Here is an 18,963-nt window from a genome sequence, read left to right on the forward strand (position 1 = left end):
TGGCGTAACACTCAACATTCAGAAAACTAAGATCATGGCATCTGGTCCCATCACTTCATGGCAAATAGATGGGGAAATAGTGACAGACATTATTTTCTTGGGCTCCAAAATCACTGCAGATGGTGACTGCAGCCATGAAATTAAAAGATGCTTGCTCCTTGGAAGAAAAGCTATGACCCACGTAGACAGCATATTAAAAAGCAGAGACATTACTTTGCCAACAAAGGTCTGTCTAGTCAAAGCTATGGTTTTTCCAGTGGTCATGTATGGATGTGAGAGTTGGATTGTACAGAAAGGTGAGCACTGAAGAATTGATGCTTTTGAACTGTGGTGTTGGAGACTCTTGAGAGTCCCTTGGACTGCAAGGAGATCCAACCAGTTCATCCTAAAGGAGATCAGTCCTGGGTGTTCACTGGAAGGACTGATGCTGAAGCTGAAACTCCAGTACTTTGGCCACCTGATGTGAAGAACTTCGACTCATTGGAAAAGACCCTGGTGCTGGGAACGATTGAAGGCGGGAGGAGAAGGGGACGACAGAGGATGAGATGGTTGGATGGCATCACTGACGTGATGGACATGAGTTTGAGTAGGCTCTGGGAGTTGGTGATAGACAAGGAAGCCTGACATGCTGCAGTCCTTGTGGTCACAAAGAGTCGGACAGGACTGAATGAATGAACTGAGTGACAAGTAGTTTTCAGAGTATGTTTATTGGATAAATCAGTTTTAGAGGAAATGGTAAACATCAGTGTTTGACATTATATCTTCTTGACAAGGTACTAGTTTTCCTGTAAATTTCCCACTGCCTCTACATGCTGGGAGGCTCATGTTATATGCCATTGTCCTATGATAGCACTTTCAACTGTGAGTCAAGGACGAGCCTGCAGGGTTCTCCCACAAGGAAGATTTCATGTAGATCTTCAGTTCAGGAACAAAGGCTCTTTGTCCTGCCCTGTCTTTGGGCATTGTTTTCTATGTGACTGTAATTTATGATGGTGCCTGTGATTACAATGCAGGCTTTCTGCTAAACATTTCCCTTTTCTCACTTTGAGACACTCATCCTGTGGTCATGCTGCTGTGGGGGTTATGCCCAAGAGCTATCTCTGATATCACATACTTAGCATCATAACTTGTCTGCCAGATAGATCAGAAGACACAGGAATAGACAAATCAAAACGGACAAGAGACAGCTCTTGTGAAGCAGCTGGGGGACGCAAAATCTGATGTTGAAATAATCTTGCTGTGGATCTAGTGCAGTGGTTCTCAACTAGAGGGTTTTATCCCCCAAGGGATGTCTGGCTGAAGACATTTTTGAGTGTAACAGCTGGGCAGAGTGGGTAGAGCCAGAGATGCTGCTAAACATCCTGTGATGCATACGCAGGCCAGCTCCTCACAACAAAAAATGTTCTGGTCTAAATTGTCAGTAGTGCTGAAGTTGAAGAACCCTGGTCTAATTTCTCAGTAAAGTCCTTAGTAGTATCTATCATTAGAGATTTGTTAAAGTTTTTCTTTTTATTGGTGTGGAAAGAGCAGGCTGAAATTATTCCTTCCAGTAATTTTTTTTTTTAACTCAAATTTAGTTTCAGATTCTGATTTTAAAAATTGCCTTCTTACGCTATATTACACCTTCTGGTTTGGAAATAATTCATTTTGGCAGCTCATTTAGAGTTATAAAAAGGCAGATGCTTGTGCAGCCACACATTTCACTGCAGTCAAGGTTGTTAAAGACACTACAATATTGAAATAAAAGAAATAGTTTAAGTCCTCAAAGGTCCACTTTTCTGCTTATCTTTGTCTTTATCCTGTCGCCTAGCACAATGAATGCTTATAATGAGCATTTTCTTCCAAATTAATTCATTTTTTAAATCCAAATAGCTAGAAAGATGAGTTTACCAGATTTATCTTCTGCATTACAATCCCTAATTATCTGAAAGAAAAAGAGGCAAATATGAAGAATTTATTAAAAAAAAAAAACTTAAAATAGTTTATATGTTCATCCAGTTCTCTTATGCTTTCTTCTTTTACCTGCCCATGTACTCTGTTAAAATTTACTTGTAGTGATAACTTTAGTCCTGTGAAATCCTGAAAATGCTTTATTAGGTCTAGTGGCTGTTGCATTATTTCTTTTACTGGATCCTAATTCTTTGCAGTATGTTATACATCAGTATAGAGTACAGTGGACACAGGAAGCTCTCAGTGATGTCAAACTTTCACTGTTAAGCAGGTCAGCTACAAGTGATTCAGAGTAAGTCTCCCAAAAGGATGAGAGGGCGGACTCTTTCCCATCCCATGCTTCCTTTTAAGTCCAGCACTTAGAGCTGAGAGTCAGCAGGGAAGAGGCTGCTCCGTTCTGTGATCCCTTGAACAACTTGGGTCTGACTGAGTGTGGAGCTTAGAGTGATTTTATAGGTCATAATCATAGAGCTTTATTTCATAAGGCCACCCAGCTGTGTAGTCAGCTGAGATCAGTATTCACTGGGCTTTATGTTTTTGTAGATTATTGTCCGTCACACTATGTTACATGTTGGCATTGCCCTAAGCCTGGTGCCTCAGTTGCTCTATGCTCCCATGCTCCTTTCTCACTTCCGGCCATCTCCTCCAGCCCTTTCCCAACTGTTGTGTTGTTAGAACGAAGCTTAATGGCTCTGGTATCTGAGGAGCCATAGAATGAAGCCTCTGCTTTTCTTCTGAAAGTGTGACACTTTCTTAGTGTTTAAACTGTTTGAATATTCCTGCCCTATTCCATGGCTCATTTGTTAGTGTGTGTTAGTTACTCAGTTATGTCCGACTCTTTGTGACCCCATGGACTCTAGCCCGCCAGGCTCTTCTGTCCGTGGCATTCTCCAGGCAACAGTGCTGGAGTAGGTTGCCATTCCCTTGTCCAGGGGATCTTCTAACCCAGGAATCAAACCTGGGTTTCCCACATTGCAGGCAGGTTCTTTACCATCTGAGCCATCAGGGAAGCCCCCGTTTGTTAGTTTACTTGGTTTTATTTGCACCTTTGGGATTGCTTTGTTTATTTGACCCAGCAACATTGATTGTTATTCCTTGTACCTGTGAGCTGCTGATCTATTTATAGAAGCCTTGTCCACTTGCCTCTACTTCCTTCCTCTCAGCCTTTCCTGTGTACAGAGTTCACCCCTGTATATAATAACCTTTCCCAGGTCACAAGGAAAGTGATATCCTCAGGTCCACAATTTGCCTTGACCCAGATGAGTCAGTAGCCAAAAGCTTTAGAAACTGATGTATTCAGGAGAACTGGTCACTGGCCATATTCCGTGCTGTTTTCCTGCCTCAGTGACTTTTAGCTATAGAGTTTCCATTTACTATTTATTTCCACAGTTTTGTGTTTGGTACAGCAGATTTTGCTTTGTTGAACTTTATGAAATGCACTGAAGGCTGTTCTTTTGACTTATTCTACCATAACCAGAATACTACAATGGTTGAAGTGTTGCGTGGGGCTGAGGAAATCTTTGTTGTCCACACTTGAGTGTTCAACAGTCACTTTGAAGCATGTTGCCTAATTTAAAAATTTTCAGTTTAGAGTTTTGTTACGTTGTTTCTGAAGTAGTTTTAATGGTTCCACAGATATGTGAGCAGAAGGTGTCTAAAGGAAATGCCTCTGATAATCTTGTGTTTTAATTTTGTTTTTCTTACAGACGTGATTATATTGATTAAATCAGATAGTGTCCATCTGTACTGTAATCCTGTAAATTATCGCTATCTGTTACCCTATGTGGCCCATTGGAGAAATCTGCATTTCCATTGCATGACTGAAAATGAGGTGAGGAGAAAAGATAAAATAGAAACTTAGAGACACTCTAAGGATACTTCAGGAAAAAATAGAAATGGAACAGAAGGTCCTTAAAAAAATTAAATTGGGGCCTTCCCTGGCAGTCGAATGATTAGGACTCCAAACTTCCACTGCAGGGGGCATGGTTCAGTCCCTGATTAGAGAAGTAAGATCCTGCATGCCATGTGGCATGACTCCCTCCCCAGCCCAAATCAAATTGTGAAATGTGGTTTCACAAAAAAGTTATTTGTTTTAGTGGAACTTTTCATATTTCATTATGACGCTATCCTCACAATAAATTACATGCCTGAAAAGACAAAAAGAACTGTTAAAATTGTGACCTAATAGGCTTATGAACCTACCTTCCTGCCCTGCTTCTTCATCCCCAAGTTGGGTCCATGTGCTCAGGTCTGGGAACGGCCCCAGGAGCTGTTCTGTGACATTTCCATGTTTGGATTTTTTGGTATTTGTTTCTGTTTCCCTTTGGACCCTTTCTAAGAGTTTGACTAGAAATCAAATTGGGGCTTAAGATTTAAAATTTCATGGAAGTTGGGACCCAGTGTAAGTTTAGAACCCTTTTTCCATATGAGCATTTGGGGAATTTGTTTGTTTTTGGCAGTGCCATGTGACATGCGGTACCTTAGCTCCTTAACCAGGGATCGAACCCATGCCCCCTGCATTGGGAGCTCTGAGTCTTAACCATTGGATCACCAAGGAAGTCCCCCATTTGGGAGATTTTTGAGGATAAGTTTTATCTCTTGAATTTAGGTCTCTGATCCATTTTGAGTTGATTTTTGTGTGTGGTGTAAGGTAAGGGAATGATGTGTTTTTGATCAACAGACAAAAAGCTGGCTTTAAAAATACCCTCTTGAAGGGAATTCCTTGGCAGTCCAGTGGTTAGGGCTCTGTTCTTTCATACTAAGGACGTGGGTTCATTCCCTGGTCAGAGGACTAAGATCCTTCAAACTGAACAGCATGGCTACAAAAAAAAAAAAAAAGAAAATCCCTCATGGGACATTTGGGACAACTAATAAAAATGCAGAGAAAATATGGAATTTTGTATGATGTCTCATTAGAGCCTGATTCTTTAATTTCCTTCTTTAGTATGAAGATGAGGAAGCTGCAGAAGAATTTAAAATTGCCAGCTTTGTGGACATGGTTCGAGACTGTAGTAGAATTGGCATTCCTTATAGCTCCCAAGGTGTGTATCTGACAGTCATCCATTTTAGAACCTTGCTGGGATGGTGTATAAGTCAAAAGTCCTTACTTCTCCTTTCAGTGGAGACATTCAGCTGGAAAACCCGTTGATCTGTTTTCACTAAAGGCAGAGAGGATCAAGCAGAATGAAATTTGAGGACTTTCCTATGCAAGTTTGTGTTCATAACTGAAGTTTCTGCAGCATCACAGCACGCTACCAGCAATCAGATTGAAGGACTCCTAAGGATTTACCATAGTTACCATCTAGTCTGTACCATTTATTAAAGATGAAATATAGTTGTGGCACCTCTTGCCAATAAGAAATAGTAATTTGGAAAAAAAAAATAGTAATTTGGGTAGCTGTTAAAACTATACTGACAGTGAGGCTCGAAAATAATGTATAGGGGATTTCCCTGGTGATCCAGTGCTCATTAAGACTTCGTGCTTCCATTGCAGGGGGTGTGGGTTCAATCCCTGGTTGGGAAACTAAGGTCCCACATGCTATGGGGCATGGCAAAAAAAAAAAAGTGTAAACTCAGAGGGAAAAGATCAGCAAGTTTAGTGGTGCTTCTGTCTTATCTACTAAAAGAAAAAAGAAAAACAGACTTGTACATTTAATATTTCCTTCCTTATAATAATAAGGAAGGAAATATTTTTATTTCATACTTTTCCCTTGAGGAAGTTGGTTAGCTATGTTTTTTAAGGGAAAGGAGTCAAGTTTTGGTCTGTTAATAAATATATCCACTTACTGATACAAATCAGATGTAATAGGCCACTATTTTGTTTTCTTACTTTCCCTGGAAACCAGAATGTGAAAATATGGAGAAACTTGAATTTTTATAACTTGTCTGTATTTTGTTTTTCCTTGACTTTCATTTTGTATTTCTAGTGTTAATATCTAACCATTTTATCTGTTTCAGTTTTTGGTGTTTTTTTGGCTAGATGAGGCTGTGGTGAGCTTGTGAGAAATGATGCCTTTCTGACCACATTAGATCAGGTTTAGACTGCTGTATCCAGGATGGTACTTGATACATGTTGTACTTGATTCCTCTAGGTCACTTGCAGATATTTGATATGTTTGTAGTGGAGAAGTGGCCTGTTGTACAGGCCTTTGCTCTTGAGGGCATTGGAGGAGATGGATTTTTTACCATGAAGTACGAGGTATGTATGAAAAGCAGTATGTTTGGTTTTTGTCTACCACTGAGCTGTTTTTATGAAGACCTACAGTGTGGGTGTTCATTATAACACTCTAGAAAGCTGGGAGTGACTCCAAAGGGTGTGGGACAGTTTAAAGGATTTGAAATGGAAAATTATTGCTGTTTAAGGCTAGTCCCCAGACTGAACTCCTATGCCCTTTATTCTTAAAGCTTCTCTCTGTCCTTCTTTCTCTCCTTTCCCCATTCTGAGTTAACTGTAGCACCCCAAGCTGACTCCTCTTATAACTTTTACCGTCCTATGTCACTTATATTTGTCTTACCCACTCACCCACCCCTGGCCTCTGGATTGGAAGTTTCTGGAGAACAAAAGCATTCTTATTGTTGCTTGTATCTCAGAAGTTTGTATAATTTAACTATTTAAGGGCAATGAAAGGGAGAGTGCAGAATTTTATATAAGTACTATGTACGAGGGGCTTCCCAGGTGGTGCTAGTGGTAAAGAACCCACCTGTCAATGCAGGAGATGCAGGTTCAATCCCTGGGTTGGAAGTTCCCCTGGAGGAGGGCATGGTAACCCACTCTAGTATTCTTACCTGGAGAATCGCATGGACAGAGGAGCCTGGCAGGCTATAGTCCATGGGATCAGAAAATACTCAGACACTACTTAGCAACTAAATAACAACTAGAGGAATAAAAAGATTAGCTTTGATGGTAAGAACAGTGTCTTTTATGTCAGTGCTCTGCATCTAGAAGATGACCAGTTAAGTATTGTTAAGTGAATTAATGAATGAGAACTGGAAGAGGGGATCATCTAGGGTATGCGTTAGGAAGGATGACCTGGTATCCATATGCCTCCATTGGATCCCCACTGAAATGATCTGCTCCTAGTACAGGAAACCAGACATGCTGGAAATGGGGCCATAGTCTTAGGGATAGAGTAAGTGGGACCTTTGGAAGCAAGGTCCAGGACTAATTCTTTTGCCTCCTCCTGAGAAGTAGCAGTGTCCCTAAGAAATGATTGGAGGCTCATCTGGCAAACCCTGTAATGTAGAGGAACATGGGCTGTAGGGATGAAGAAGACACACACCACATCAGCCCCACTCTTCTTGCTCCAGTTTTCTCACATTTATTATGATAAAGTAATAGAACATCCACAAGGCTGTGGGAGCTGCCCCTGACAGCAGTTAACACCCTAAAATTTGGAAGAAGGGGGCTACCCAGGTGGCACAGGTGGTAAAGAATCTGCCTGCCAATGCAGGAGACACAAGATACATGGGTTCTATCCCTGGGTCGGAAAGTCCTCTGGAGCAGGAAATGGCAACCTGCTCTAGTATTCTTGCCTAGAAAGCTCCATGGACAGAGTAGCCTGGCGGGCTACAGTCATGGAGTTGCAGAGTTCAGAATAGGGACTTGAAAGGAAGCATGCCATAGGACATAGAGAAAAAGCTTAAAATTTTTAGTGATAATGGTAATGTTTGTTTTTAGTTAATTGTATAAACTATTCATTTATACTGTTTTGTAGATGCCAGGCACTGTTCTCAGCATTTTGTATAAATTAATTTGGAAAGAAAGTGAAAGTCAGTCATGTCTGACTCTTTGCAACCCCATGGACTATACAGTCCAGGAATTCTCCAGGCCAGAGTACTGGAGTGGGTAGTCATTCCCTTCTCCAGGAGATCTTCCCAGCCCAGGGTACTAATCCAGGTCTTCCTCATTGCAGGCGGATTCTTTACCAGCTGAGCCACCAGGGAAGCCCATGAATTAACTTTAATTCCTACAATAACCCTCTGAAGTAGGTCCTGTTACCATCCCTATTTTACAGAAGGTTTAAATGAATTTCCCAAGTCACAGAACTAGTAGCCAGTGAGTGACAGGGCTAAAGCCCAGTCCAGAAAGTCAGGCTTCTGACCCCATACTTCTAACCCCTGGGCTACCACTAGATACTTGAAAAGCAGTGTACTTGGAAGCTGCACAATTCATGCAGCTCAAATGGGGCGGGCCTCTGGCTCCTGCCTTGAGGTGCATCAAGCCATGAGGTCAGATCCCAAAGGAACAAAATTCCCTTTCAAAAAGACTTTTACAAGATAATGTAGATTTTTCCTGGAGGGTAGTGTTTTTAGGGGCAGTGAGGAGGAAATAGCATACATCATATACTAAAAGTTATTACTGTAACTCTTGTCTCAGAATCCCTTTCTTTAGATCCTGCCCTTCTCTTTAGCCACTAATTTTCATTCTCTCAAATACTTTTCTTTGTCCCTATCTCATATTCCCTGACCTCTCTTCTCACCCTGTCCTTCCTGGTCCTTTAAGGTATGCAGCAGTTTGGCCTACTGGTCAACTCTGCCATTATACTGTCTACTTCTCTCTGCTTCTCATATTAGAGGCCTGATAACTGCCTGAGCCAGAAAAGTTCCTGCCTCCTTTGAAAGCTAGGAGGAGAACTACAAGACATAACTTAATTTTTTAAACTTCTCTTTTATTGCATGCTTATACCCAGAGGAAAATCCTTAACTCAGAGGATGTTTTGTCCCCATTGTGGTAGGTGCCAGCATCAGAAAGGAAGCCAGACCCTTATAGCATTTACTTGATATTTAGGCTGGGCCAGACTTAAGTTATGGATACAGAGAACTTCTTCTTCCTGGAAGCAGTACAGGGTAGTTCTGCTAGGGCTTTCCCTGTCTCCAACTTCCTTCTTACTCTCCAGCTACTAGAACTGTGTGATCTGGTAATGTAAATTTACATTACCAACTCTTCAAGGGAGAATTCTAAAAGCAAACTTCTGAATAATAACTATAGAGTAAGCATTCATTCACCTGCTAGTGGACAAACATAAAATTTTTTGTACTGAAAGGTAAAATAAACCCTATGAAAAAATTCAGAAGATAAGAAAGAGACCATAGCATATTAGATGCAGGGATGGATCAGCATGCTTTTAAAAAATATTTTCTCCAGGAAACAAAATAAAAATTGGGGAAAATATTGTTTGTACTTTTCAAGCATGCAGTTTTTAGAAAGAGAAGCAAGTTTTTAGAAAGAGAAGCACTTAGAGCAAGCAGAATTTAAAAGAGAGATGGATGGCATATGAGGAAATATTGTTATAAGTCTCAAAATTCACTAGTAGAATTAAGATTTGAATTTCAAAATAGAAATCAGGGAGATTGGCCAAATGGGGAGTATAAGGACCCTGAGCTCATCCCCTCTCCCAAGCACACCAAAATCACAGTTATTTGCAGAACAACCATTGATGAAAAAAAGACCATAACGTATCAGGAAAGACCTGCTACAGCTAAAGAGATAAGGAATGAATTACAAGACGACAAGTAGGAAGGATGGACTTCTGATGTAGTCAAGTCCCGTTCCCCCAGGTAGGTGACCCACAACTGGAGAATAATTACATTGCAGAGGTTCTCGTAGAGCAGTGAGAGTTCTGAGCTCTGTGGTGGCCTCTGCAGCCTGGCAGCCCTGCACTGGGAAGGTGACCTGCCAGAGCATTTGACTCGGAAAGCCAGCAGGGCTTAATTTCAGGAGTCCCATAGGACTGAGGGAAATAGAGATTTCTTTCTTACAGGGCATACACAAAGTATCACATACTCCAGGACTCAGGACAAAAGCAGTCATTTGATAGAACCCTGGACCAGACTTATCTGCTGGTGTTGGGGAGTCTCCCAGAGAGGCAAGAGGCAACTGCAGCTCACCCTGGGGATATAGATGTTGATGGCAGCCATTCCTTGGGTGTGCCCTTCTGTCATGTGGACACTGGTGGTAGTGGGTGCCGTTGTAGAATCCTCCCTTTCGCTCATTAGCACCAAGACCTGGCCTCAATAAACATGTAGGAGCCAGTGCTGGGACACCTCAGGCCAAACTAAATGGGTGGAGTAACAGCCCCATCCATCAGCAGGCAGGCTACCTAAAGACTTCCTGAGCTCTCAACCAGCTTTAGACTTAACCCCTGTCCACCAGATGCCAAGACCCAGCTCCACCCACCAGTGAGAAGGCACCAGTCCCAGGATCCCCTGATCCCTGACCCTGCCCTCCAGGAAGCCTGCTGTGGTCTTTGGATCAGCCTCACCAATCAGAAAAACCAAATGCAGAAAAACCAGACTTCCACAGCCTGTGACTCCAGCCTGCCCAAAGCAGGCCAAACCCTGACTTAAGACCACCTTGACCCTGGCCCTGCCCACACTAAGAGGCAAATACAAGCTTCAGGATACCCTGAACCACAAACACAACTGTCACCCCCTCCTCCCCCAATAATCTGACACCAGCTCTGAGATCCCTGGGCCCGGAAACCAGACTCCAGGACCCAGATCTACCTGTCAGTAGTCTGGTACTAACCCCAGGACCCGGCTTCACCCAGTAACAGTCTTAGAGTCTTATAGATCCTGACTCTTCCTACCAGTGAGCCAGCATGAGTCCTGGGGCTCCCTGAAGTTCTCCAGCCCACTAACCTGCAGCCAGCAGTCTCTGCACAAGGCAGGGCCTGGTAACCAACTGGACCAGGTGCCAACAAAGTCTTATCACATCACCCAAATAGCCCTCCACAAAAGAGGGACCCATGCAGCTGACATGGGGAAACCCCTGGAACATATAGCTTGGTTGATGAGAGGGGAGTGCACTGCTGAGATGCATAGAATGTCTCCTACAGAAGGCCACTTCTCTAAAGTCAGGAAACATAACTAACCCACCAGATAAATAATACATGCAGCAGCTTAGGCAAAGTGAAATGACAGACATGTTCTAGTCAAAAGAATAAGAAAAAAAAACCCAGAAGACAAGTGAAAAGGGTAGTCTTCGAAAGAAAGAGTGAAGGTAGTGATTGTAAAAATGATTAAAAAATGTGAGAGAAGAATAGATGCACAGAGCAAAAAACTGTAAGTTTTTAACAGTGAGAAAATATAAAGAACAGCTACGAATGAAGAATACAACTGAAATGAAAAATACATTAGAAGGAATCATCAGATTCAATGATATAGAATGGATCAGCGAGCTGGAAGACGAAGTAGGGGAAATCACTGATGCTGAACAGAAAAAAGAATGAAATGACATTTAAGAGACCTCTGGGACAACATCATCAAGCACACTAATATTTGTATTTTAGAAGTCTTAGAAAGAAAGGTGCTAAGAATATCCGTGAAGGCTTAATAGCCAAAAACTTCCATAACCTGGGATAGGGTACAGTCCTTCAAGACCAGGAAGTGCAGAGAGTCCCATATAGGATTAACCCAAAAAGGAACACACCCAGACACATTGTAATCAAAATGTAGAATTTAAAGAGAGAATATTAAAAGTAACAAGACAGAAGGAACAAATAACATACAAGGGAACTCCCATAAGATAGTCAGCTGACTTTTAAGCAGAAGCCCTGCAGGCCAGAAGGAAGTGCTGTAAGTTTAAAGTGGTGAAAGGAAAATACCTATGAGCATGAGTATGCTACACAGTAATGCTCTCATTCATATTTATTGGCGAGAGTAAAAGCTTTGTAGACAAGCAAAAGCTAAAAGAGTCCACCAAACCAATTTTACAACAAATGTTAAAGGAACTTCTCTAGGTGAAAAAGAAAAGGCTACGACTCTAAAAACATGAAAATTCTGAAATAAAAAAGGTAAAGGAAAACATACAAAAAAGATAGGAAATCATCCATGCATGAACCTAGTAGAAAGGTTTAAAGATGAAAGTAGTGAAATCCACAATATCTACAAATACCCACAATAAGCAATTAAAGGGTACACAAAACAATTAGATGTAAAATGTGATACTGTAAATAGTAATTGGGAAGGGAGGAGAGTATTCACTGTGGGATTATTAAGATGCATTTGAAATTAAGAGATCAACAACTTAAAAACAATCAAGTATGTACATAGAACGTTATATTAAAAACCTCGTGATAGCCACAAACCAAAAATCTGTAATAGATATACACAAAAAATAAAAATCCAAATATAACACTAAAGATAGTCACTAAATCACAAGAGAATAAAGGAAGACGGAAGGAGAAAAAGGCCTACAGAAGTAACCCCAAAACAGATAACAAAGTGACAATAAGAACATACATATCAATAATTACCTTAAATGTAAATGGACTGAATGCTGCAATGAAAAGACACAAAATAGCTGAGTGGATACAAGAATAAGACATGTATGTATGTGTGTGTGTGTGTGCGTGTGTGTGTGTGTGTGTGTGTACTGCCTAGAAGTAATCACTTCAGGTTTATAGACACAGACTGAAAATGAGGGGATGGAAGAAGATATTCCATGCAAATAGAAGTCAAAGCCAGGGTTGCAATACTTAGACAATAATAGGCCCTAAAATAAACGCTGTTGTAAGAGATGAAGAAGGATACCACACAATAATCAAGGGGTCAGTGCATTAAGATATAACAATTATATCTGCACCCAATATAGGAGCAACTAAATACATCTAGTCAAAGCTATGATTTTTCCAGTAGTCATGTTGAATGTGAGAGTTGGACTATAAAGAAAGCTTAGCACTGAAGAGTTGATGCTTTTGAACTGTGGTGTTGGAGAAGACTCTTGAGAATCCCTTGCAAGGAGACTGCAAGGAGATGTAACCAGTCCATCCTAAAGGAGATCAGTCCTGGGTGATCATTGGAAGGACTGATGTTGAAGCTGAAACTCCAATATGTTGGCCACCTGATGCGAAGAGCTGACTCTTTTGAAAAGACCCTGGTGCTGGGAAAGAGTGAGGGCAGGAGAAGAAGGGGACGACAGAGGATGAGGTGGTTGGATGGCATCACCGACTCAGTGGACATGAGTTTGGGTAAGCTCTGGCAGTTGGTGATGGACAGGGAGGCCTGGTGTGCTGCAGTTCATGGGGTCACAGAGTTGGACACAACTGAGCGACTGAACTGACTGAAATAATAAATCAGATATTAATGGACAGAAAGGGAGAAATTGACAGTAACACAATAATAGAGGAGAATTTTAACACCTCAGTTACATCAATGGACAGATCATCTGGACAGAAAAATCAATAAGGAAGCACTGCCCTTAAATGACACATTAGACCAAATGGACTTATTTGGTATGAGTATTCCATCTGAAAGCAGCAGAATACACATTCTTTTCAAGTCTACATGAAATATTCTGGAGGATAGGTCACATACTAGGCTACAAAACAAGTCTTGGTTAAAAAAAAAAACAAGTCTTGGTGAAGAAAACTGAAATCATATCAAGCATCTTTTCCAGCCACAATACTGACTAGAAACCAGCTGCAAGGGGGGAGAAAAATGGCAAAACCCTCAAAACACATGGAGGGTAAACAATATGTTACTTAACAACAAATGGATCACTGAAGAAATCAAAGAGGAAATCAGAAGTTACCTAGAGACTTACGAAAATGAAAACATGACAATTCAATACCTTTGTGTATGCTAAATGTGCTAAGTCGCTTCAGTCATGTCTGACTCTGTGACCCTATGGCCTGTATCTCACCAGGCTCCTCTGTCCATGGAATTCTCTGAGCAAGAATAGTGGAATGAGTTGCCATGCTTTCCTCCAGTGTCTCTCTTGTCTCCTCCGCTGGCAGGCAGGTTCTTTACCACTAGCGCCACTTGGGAAGCCTCCTCAATACCTATAGTGAAAGTGTTAGTTGCTCAGTCATGTCTGACTCTTTGCAACCCCATGAACTGTAGCTTGCCAGGCTTCTTTGTCCATGGAACGTTCCAGGCAAGAATACTGGAGTGGGTAGTCATTTCCTTCTCCAGGGATCTTCCTAACTCAGATCAAACCCGGGTTTCCTGCCTTGCAGGCAAATTCTTTACCATCTGAGCCATCAATATCTATGGGACACAGCAAAAACAGTTCTAAGAGGCAAGTTTGTACCAACACAAGCTTGCTTCAGAAAACAAGATAAATATCAAACAACCTACCAGTGTGAGTGAAATTGCTCAGTTGTGTCCGACTCTTTGCGATCCCATGGACTGTAGCCTACCAGACTCCTCCATCCATGGAATTTTCCAGGCAAGAGTACTGGAGTGGGTTGCCATTTCCTTCTCCAGGGAATCTTCCCAACCCAGGGCTCAAACCCAGGTCTCCTGCATTGCAGGCAGACGCTTTACCGTCTGAGCTACCAGGAAAACCCACCTTACATCTAAAAGAACTATAGAAAGAACAACAAACAGATCCCAAAGTAAGTAGAAGGAAAAAAATCATAAAGACAGCAGAACTAAATAAAATAGAGACTAAATAAAAATAGGAAAGATCAGTTAAACTAAAAGCTGGCTCTTTGAAAAGATAAAATTGTTGCGTCTTTAACCAGATGCATCAAGAAAAAAAAGGGAGAGGGTCCAGATCAGTAATGTGAGAAGTGAAAAAGAAGTGACAGCCAATACCACAGAAATACAGAGGCTCATGAGAGACCACCACAACACCTACATACCACTAAAGTGAACACGTGAGAAGAAATGGACCAATTCTTAGAATGGTACAATCTCCCAAGAAATAAATATGAACAGACCAGTTACCAGTATTAATATTTAATCAGTCCAAAAAAAAGAATCCACACACAAAAACACCTTCCAGGAAACAATAGAGCAGGACCAGATGTCTTCACAGGTAAGTTCTACCAAACATTTGAAGAGTTAACACCTATGCTTCTGAAGCTATTCCAAAAGATTGCAGAGAAGGAACACTTCCTGAATCATTCTGTGAGGCCAGCATCACCTGATAACAAAACTAGACTAAGATATCACAGAAGAAGAAAATAACAGGCCAATATTAGCGATGAACATAGGTGCAGAAATTGTCAACAAAATCTTCAATTGAATCCAAAGCACATTTAAAGGATCCTACATCATGATCACATAGGACCGACCTATCATTGGGAATTTTCAGTATCAGGAATTTTCAGTATCCGTAAATCAATCAGTGTGATACATCAAATTAACAACGTGAAAACTAAAAAAAAAAAAAGTGGTCATCTCAGTAGATGCAGAAAAGGCTTTTGACAAAATTCAACATCTGTTTATGATTTTAAAAAATCCTCCAGAAAGTGCACACTGAGGGAGCATACCTCAACATAATAAAGGCCATACATGACCAAAAAAAGGAATCAAGATTGGAAAGGAAGAAGTAAAGCTGTCACTGTTTGCAGATGACATAGTTCTTTACATAGAAAACCCTGCAGATGCTACCAGAAATCTACTAGAGCTCATCAGTGAAGTTGGTGAAGTTGCAGGATACAAAATTAATATACAGAAATCTGTTGCATTTCCATACACTAACAGTTAACTATCACATAGAGGAATTAAGGAAACAATCCCATTTACCATCTCATCAAAAAGAATAAAATACTTAGGAATAAATGTACCTCAGGAGATAAAAGAACTCAGGAGACAGTAAGACACTGATGAAGCAAATTAAATACAACACAAATGGAAAAGTATACTGTGTTCTTGGATTGGAAGAATTAATATTGTTAAAATGACTATACTTATCCAAAACAATATACAGATTCAATGTAATCCTTGTCAGGATACCAGTGTCTCTCACAGAAGTAGAACAAATAATTCTAAAATTTGTGTGAAAATACAAAATACCCCAAATAGCCAAAACAATCTTGAGAAAGAGAGCTGGAAGGATCACAGTGCCTGGCTTCAGTCTGTACTACAGAACTACAGTAATAATAGCAGTGTGTCTTAATACTGACACACAGGCCACACAGATCAGTGAACAGAATAGAGAGCTCAGCATTAAATCCATGCACTTAAGGTCAGTTAATCCACAGCAAAAGAGGCAAGAATACACGATGGAGAAAGGACGGTCTCTTCAGTAGATAGTAGGGAAAACTGGACAGTTGTGTGTAAAAGAATGAAATTAGAACATTCTCTAACACTATATACAAAAATAAAGTGGATTAAAGACCTAAGTGTGAGACTGGAAACAATAAAACTAGAGGAAAACCTAGGCAGAACACTCTGACATTAATTGTGGCAATAGGTTTTTGGATCTGCCTCCTAAAGCGAGGGAAATAAAAGCAAAAATAGACAAATTGGGCCTAATTAATCTTAAAATCTTTTGCACAGCAAAGGAAACCATCAACAAAATAAAGACAACCTTGTGAATGGGAGAAGATACTTGCAGATGATATGATTGATAAGAGTTAATATCCAAAATATATAAACAGCTCATAGAACTCCACATCAAAGAAAAAATCCAAAAATGGGTAGAAGGCCTAAAGAGACATTGAACCAAAGAAGACATACAGACGGCCAACAAGCATGTGAAAAGGTGCTCAACATCACTAGTCACCAGGGAAATGCAAATCAAAACCATAATGACATTTCACCTCTTATCTGTCAGCATGACATCAAAAAGAACACAAGTGTTGGTGAGGATGTAGAGAAGTGGGAACACATCATACACTGTTGGTAGGAATATAAATTGGTGCAGTCACTGTGGAAAACAGAATGGAGGTTCCTCGAAAAGCTAAAAATACAACTACCATATAACCCAGCAGTTCCACTCCTAGGAACTACTAGGTTTTATATATATACACACACACACACATACATATATATGTATGTGTATATATATATATGGCTTCCCTGGTGGCTTAGAGGGTAAAGCGTCCGCCTGCAATGCGGGAGACCCGGGTTCAACCCCTGAGTCAGAAAGATCCCCTGGAGAAGGAAATGGCAACCCACTCCAGTATTCTTGCCTGGAAAATCCCATGGATGGAGGAGCCTGAGAGGCTGCAGTCCATGGGGTTGCAAAGAGTCGGACACGATTGAGCGACTTCACCTTCCTTCACCTTCGTATATATATGTAAACCCAAAACCACTAACTCAATACATGCACCCCAATGTTCATAGCAACATTATTTACAGTTGTCAATATATGTATGCTAAGTCACTTTAGTCATGTCTGACTCTTTGTGACACTATGGACAGTAGCCCACCAGGCTCCTCTGCCCATGGGGATTCTCCAGGCAAGAATACTGGAGTGGGTTGCCATGCCCTCCTCTAGGGGATCTTCCCGAGCCAGAGATAGAACCTGCAGCTCTTATGTCTCCTCCACTGGCAGTGAGTCTTTACCACTAGTGCCACCTGGGAAGCCTATTGTCAATATATGGAAGCCACCTAAGTGTTGATCGATGGATGAATGGAAAGAAGATATGGTATGTGTATGTGTGTGTGTGTATATTTGCAATAACATGGGTGCACTTGGGAGGGTATTATACTAAGTGAAGTAAGTCAGAGACAGGCACTTATGACATCACTTATATGTGCAATCTGAAAAATATAACACTTCTATGAATAAAATGGAAAAGAAACAGACCCACAGATATAGGGAATTTACTAGTGGTTACCAGTGGGAACAGGGAAGTAGGGGAAGGCAGTATAGGGGTAGAGGAATGAGAGGTACAAACTATTAAGATGAGCTGCAGAGTTGAATTGTACAACACAGGGAATATAACCAGTATTTTATAACTATAAGTGCAGTATAACCTTTAAAATTGTGAATCACTGTATTGTACACCTATAAGTTATATAATTTTGTATGTCAACTGTACTTCAATATCGAATAAATTTTAAAAATGGAAATCAAGTTCAGTACCTCAAAAATCGAATCAGTTCACACACTTGTAAAACTGTTGCACATTACAGAGAAAGGCGCCAAATAGGTTAAATCAATGAGGAAGAAGATAATAAAATGGCGGATATAGAATGGAAATTGGTGATATCAAAAGTGAAAGTTATGTAATAGTCTGTGTTGTCCTCCCAACGTCGCAGAGTGACAAGTAACCTGACATTTACCAACTGCCACCTCCATAGTAGGAAAAACAAGGAACAAAGTGAGTGGGTGGAGTTTCTCTATGGAAACTGGAAAACAAAGGTAACTCATTGGGTAGTGTAGCTTTTGATGCCCGAGAGTAAAACTCTCTACATTTTGGTATTTAGAATATGAGGGAGTAGAGATCCTATAACTGCCTCTTAACATGTCTACTCTGCTATAAAACTTAACTGGTAGTTGACAAGCTCTGCTAAGAGCAGAAAGCTTCCCATCAGCATTTTTTGGAAAATATAAACAGGCAGTGAAAGCTCACCACACATTGGATTAAATAACCTGTAATTTGAAAGAAAAAAATCAGGATTTAAAAAAAATTCTGAAGATGACATAAAGATAATTTAAGATACAGGGGGAAAGTTAAGATATAAAACTCTCCTTAGGATGCCTGGAGAAATGTAAGATTTGATGACCATAGAACAAGAGTTATTTTGTGATAAATGAATATAAGGAAAATATGAGCTCTGGGAAGTTATAAATGATAAAACTAACAGAGAAATTGGGAGGGTAAAGTTAGGAAAATCTCAAAATTAAAAATTTTAGAAATAAAAGAGAAAATATGAGAAAAAACTTTAAAATCTTGGAGAACTTATCCGTGAAGTTTGATATCTGTTAAGTAGGAGGTCTAGAAGGATAGAACAGAGATACCAGAAGGGAGGAAACTTAAAAATAGAAGTAAACATTTCCAGTGATAACGAGAAATAAAAGCTTTTAAATTAAATCGCTTAGCAAGCATCGGTGAGATTTTTAAAAAGTTAAATCTGTCTGTGCTAATTTAAACAATAAGAATTAAAGAATATCATAAAAAGCTTCCAGGCAGAAAAAATAAGTCTTGTACAATAACACAACAGAAATTTTATTTCTCTCTTTCCCCAACCAAAACAAACATTTAACTAACATTAAACATGATAAAAATGGTTTTCAAGACCCTGGACGTCAGGCAAGGAGGTAATTCCCTTGAGAGAGAGAAATAGACAAGATGAACCCCAGGATTGTCCTAGCTTACTACAGTT

General features: G+C 40.4%; 1 protein-coding gene across 2 annotated transcripts in view; it reads left to right on the top strand.

The window, feature by feature from the left end:
- DNAAF9 (dynein axonemal assembly factor 9) overlaps positions 1-18,963 on the top strand; it is a 172,287-nt gene that overhangs the window by 33,105 nt on the left and 120,219 nt on the right. For both annotated transcript variants that reach the window (XM_043478392.1, XM_043478393.1), the window contains exons 4-6: positions 3,657-3,781; positions 4,895-4,991; positions 6,042-6,148. In XM_043478392.1, the coding sequence (XP_043334327.1) occupies positions 3,657-3,781; positions 4,895-4,991; positions 6,042-6,148 (329 nt within the window). The remainder of the gene's footprint in view (positions 1-3,656; positions 3,782-4,894; positions 4,992-6,041; positions 6,149-18,963) is intronic.

This window comes from Cervus canadensis, chromosome 10, assembly GCF_019320065.1.
Source record: "Cervus canadensis isolate Bull #8, Minnesota chromosome 10, ASM1932006v1, whole genome shotgun sequence".
Lineage (NCBI taxonomy): Eukaryota > Metazoa > Chordata > Mammalia > Artiodactyla > Cervidae > Cervus > Cervus canadensis.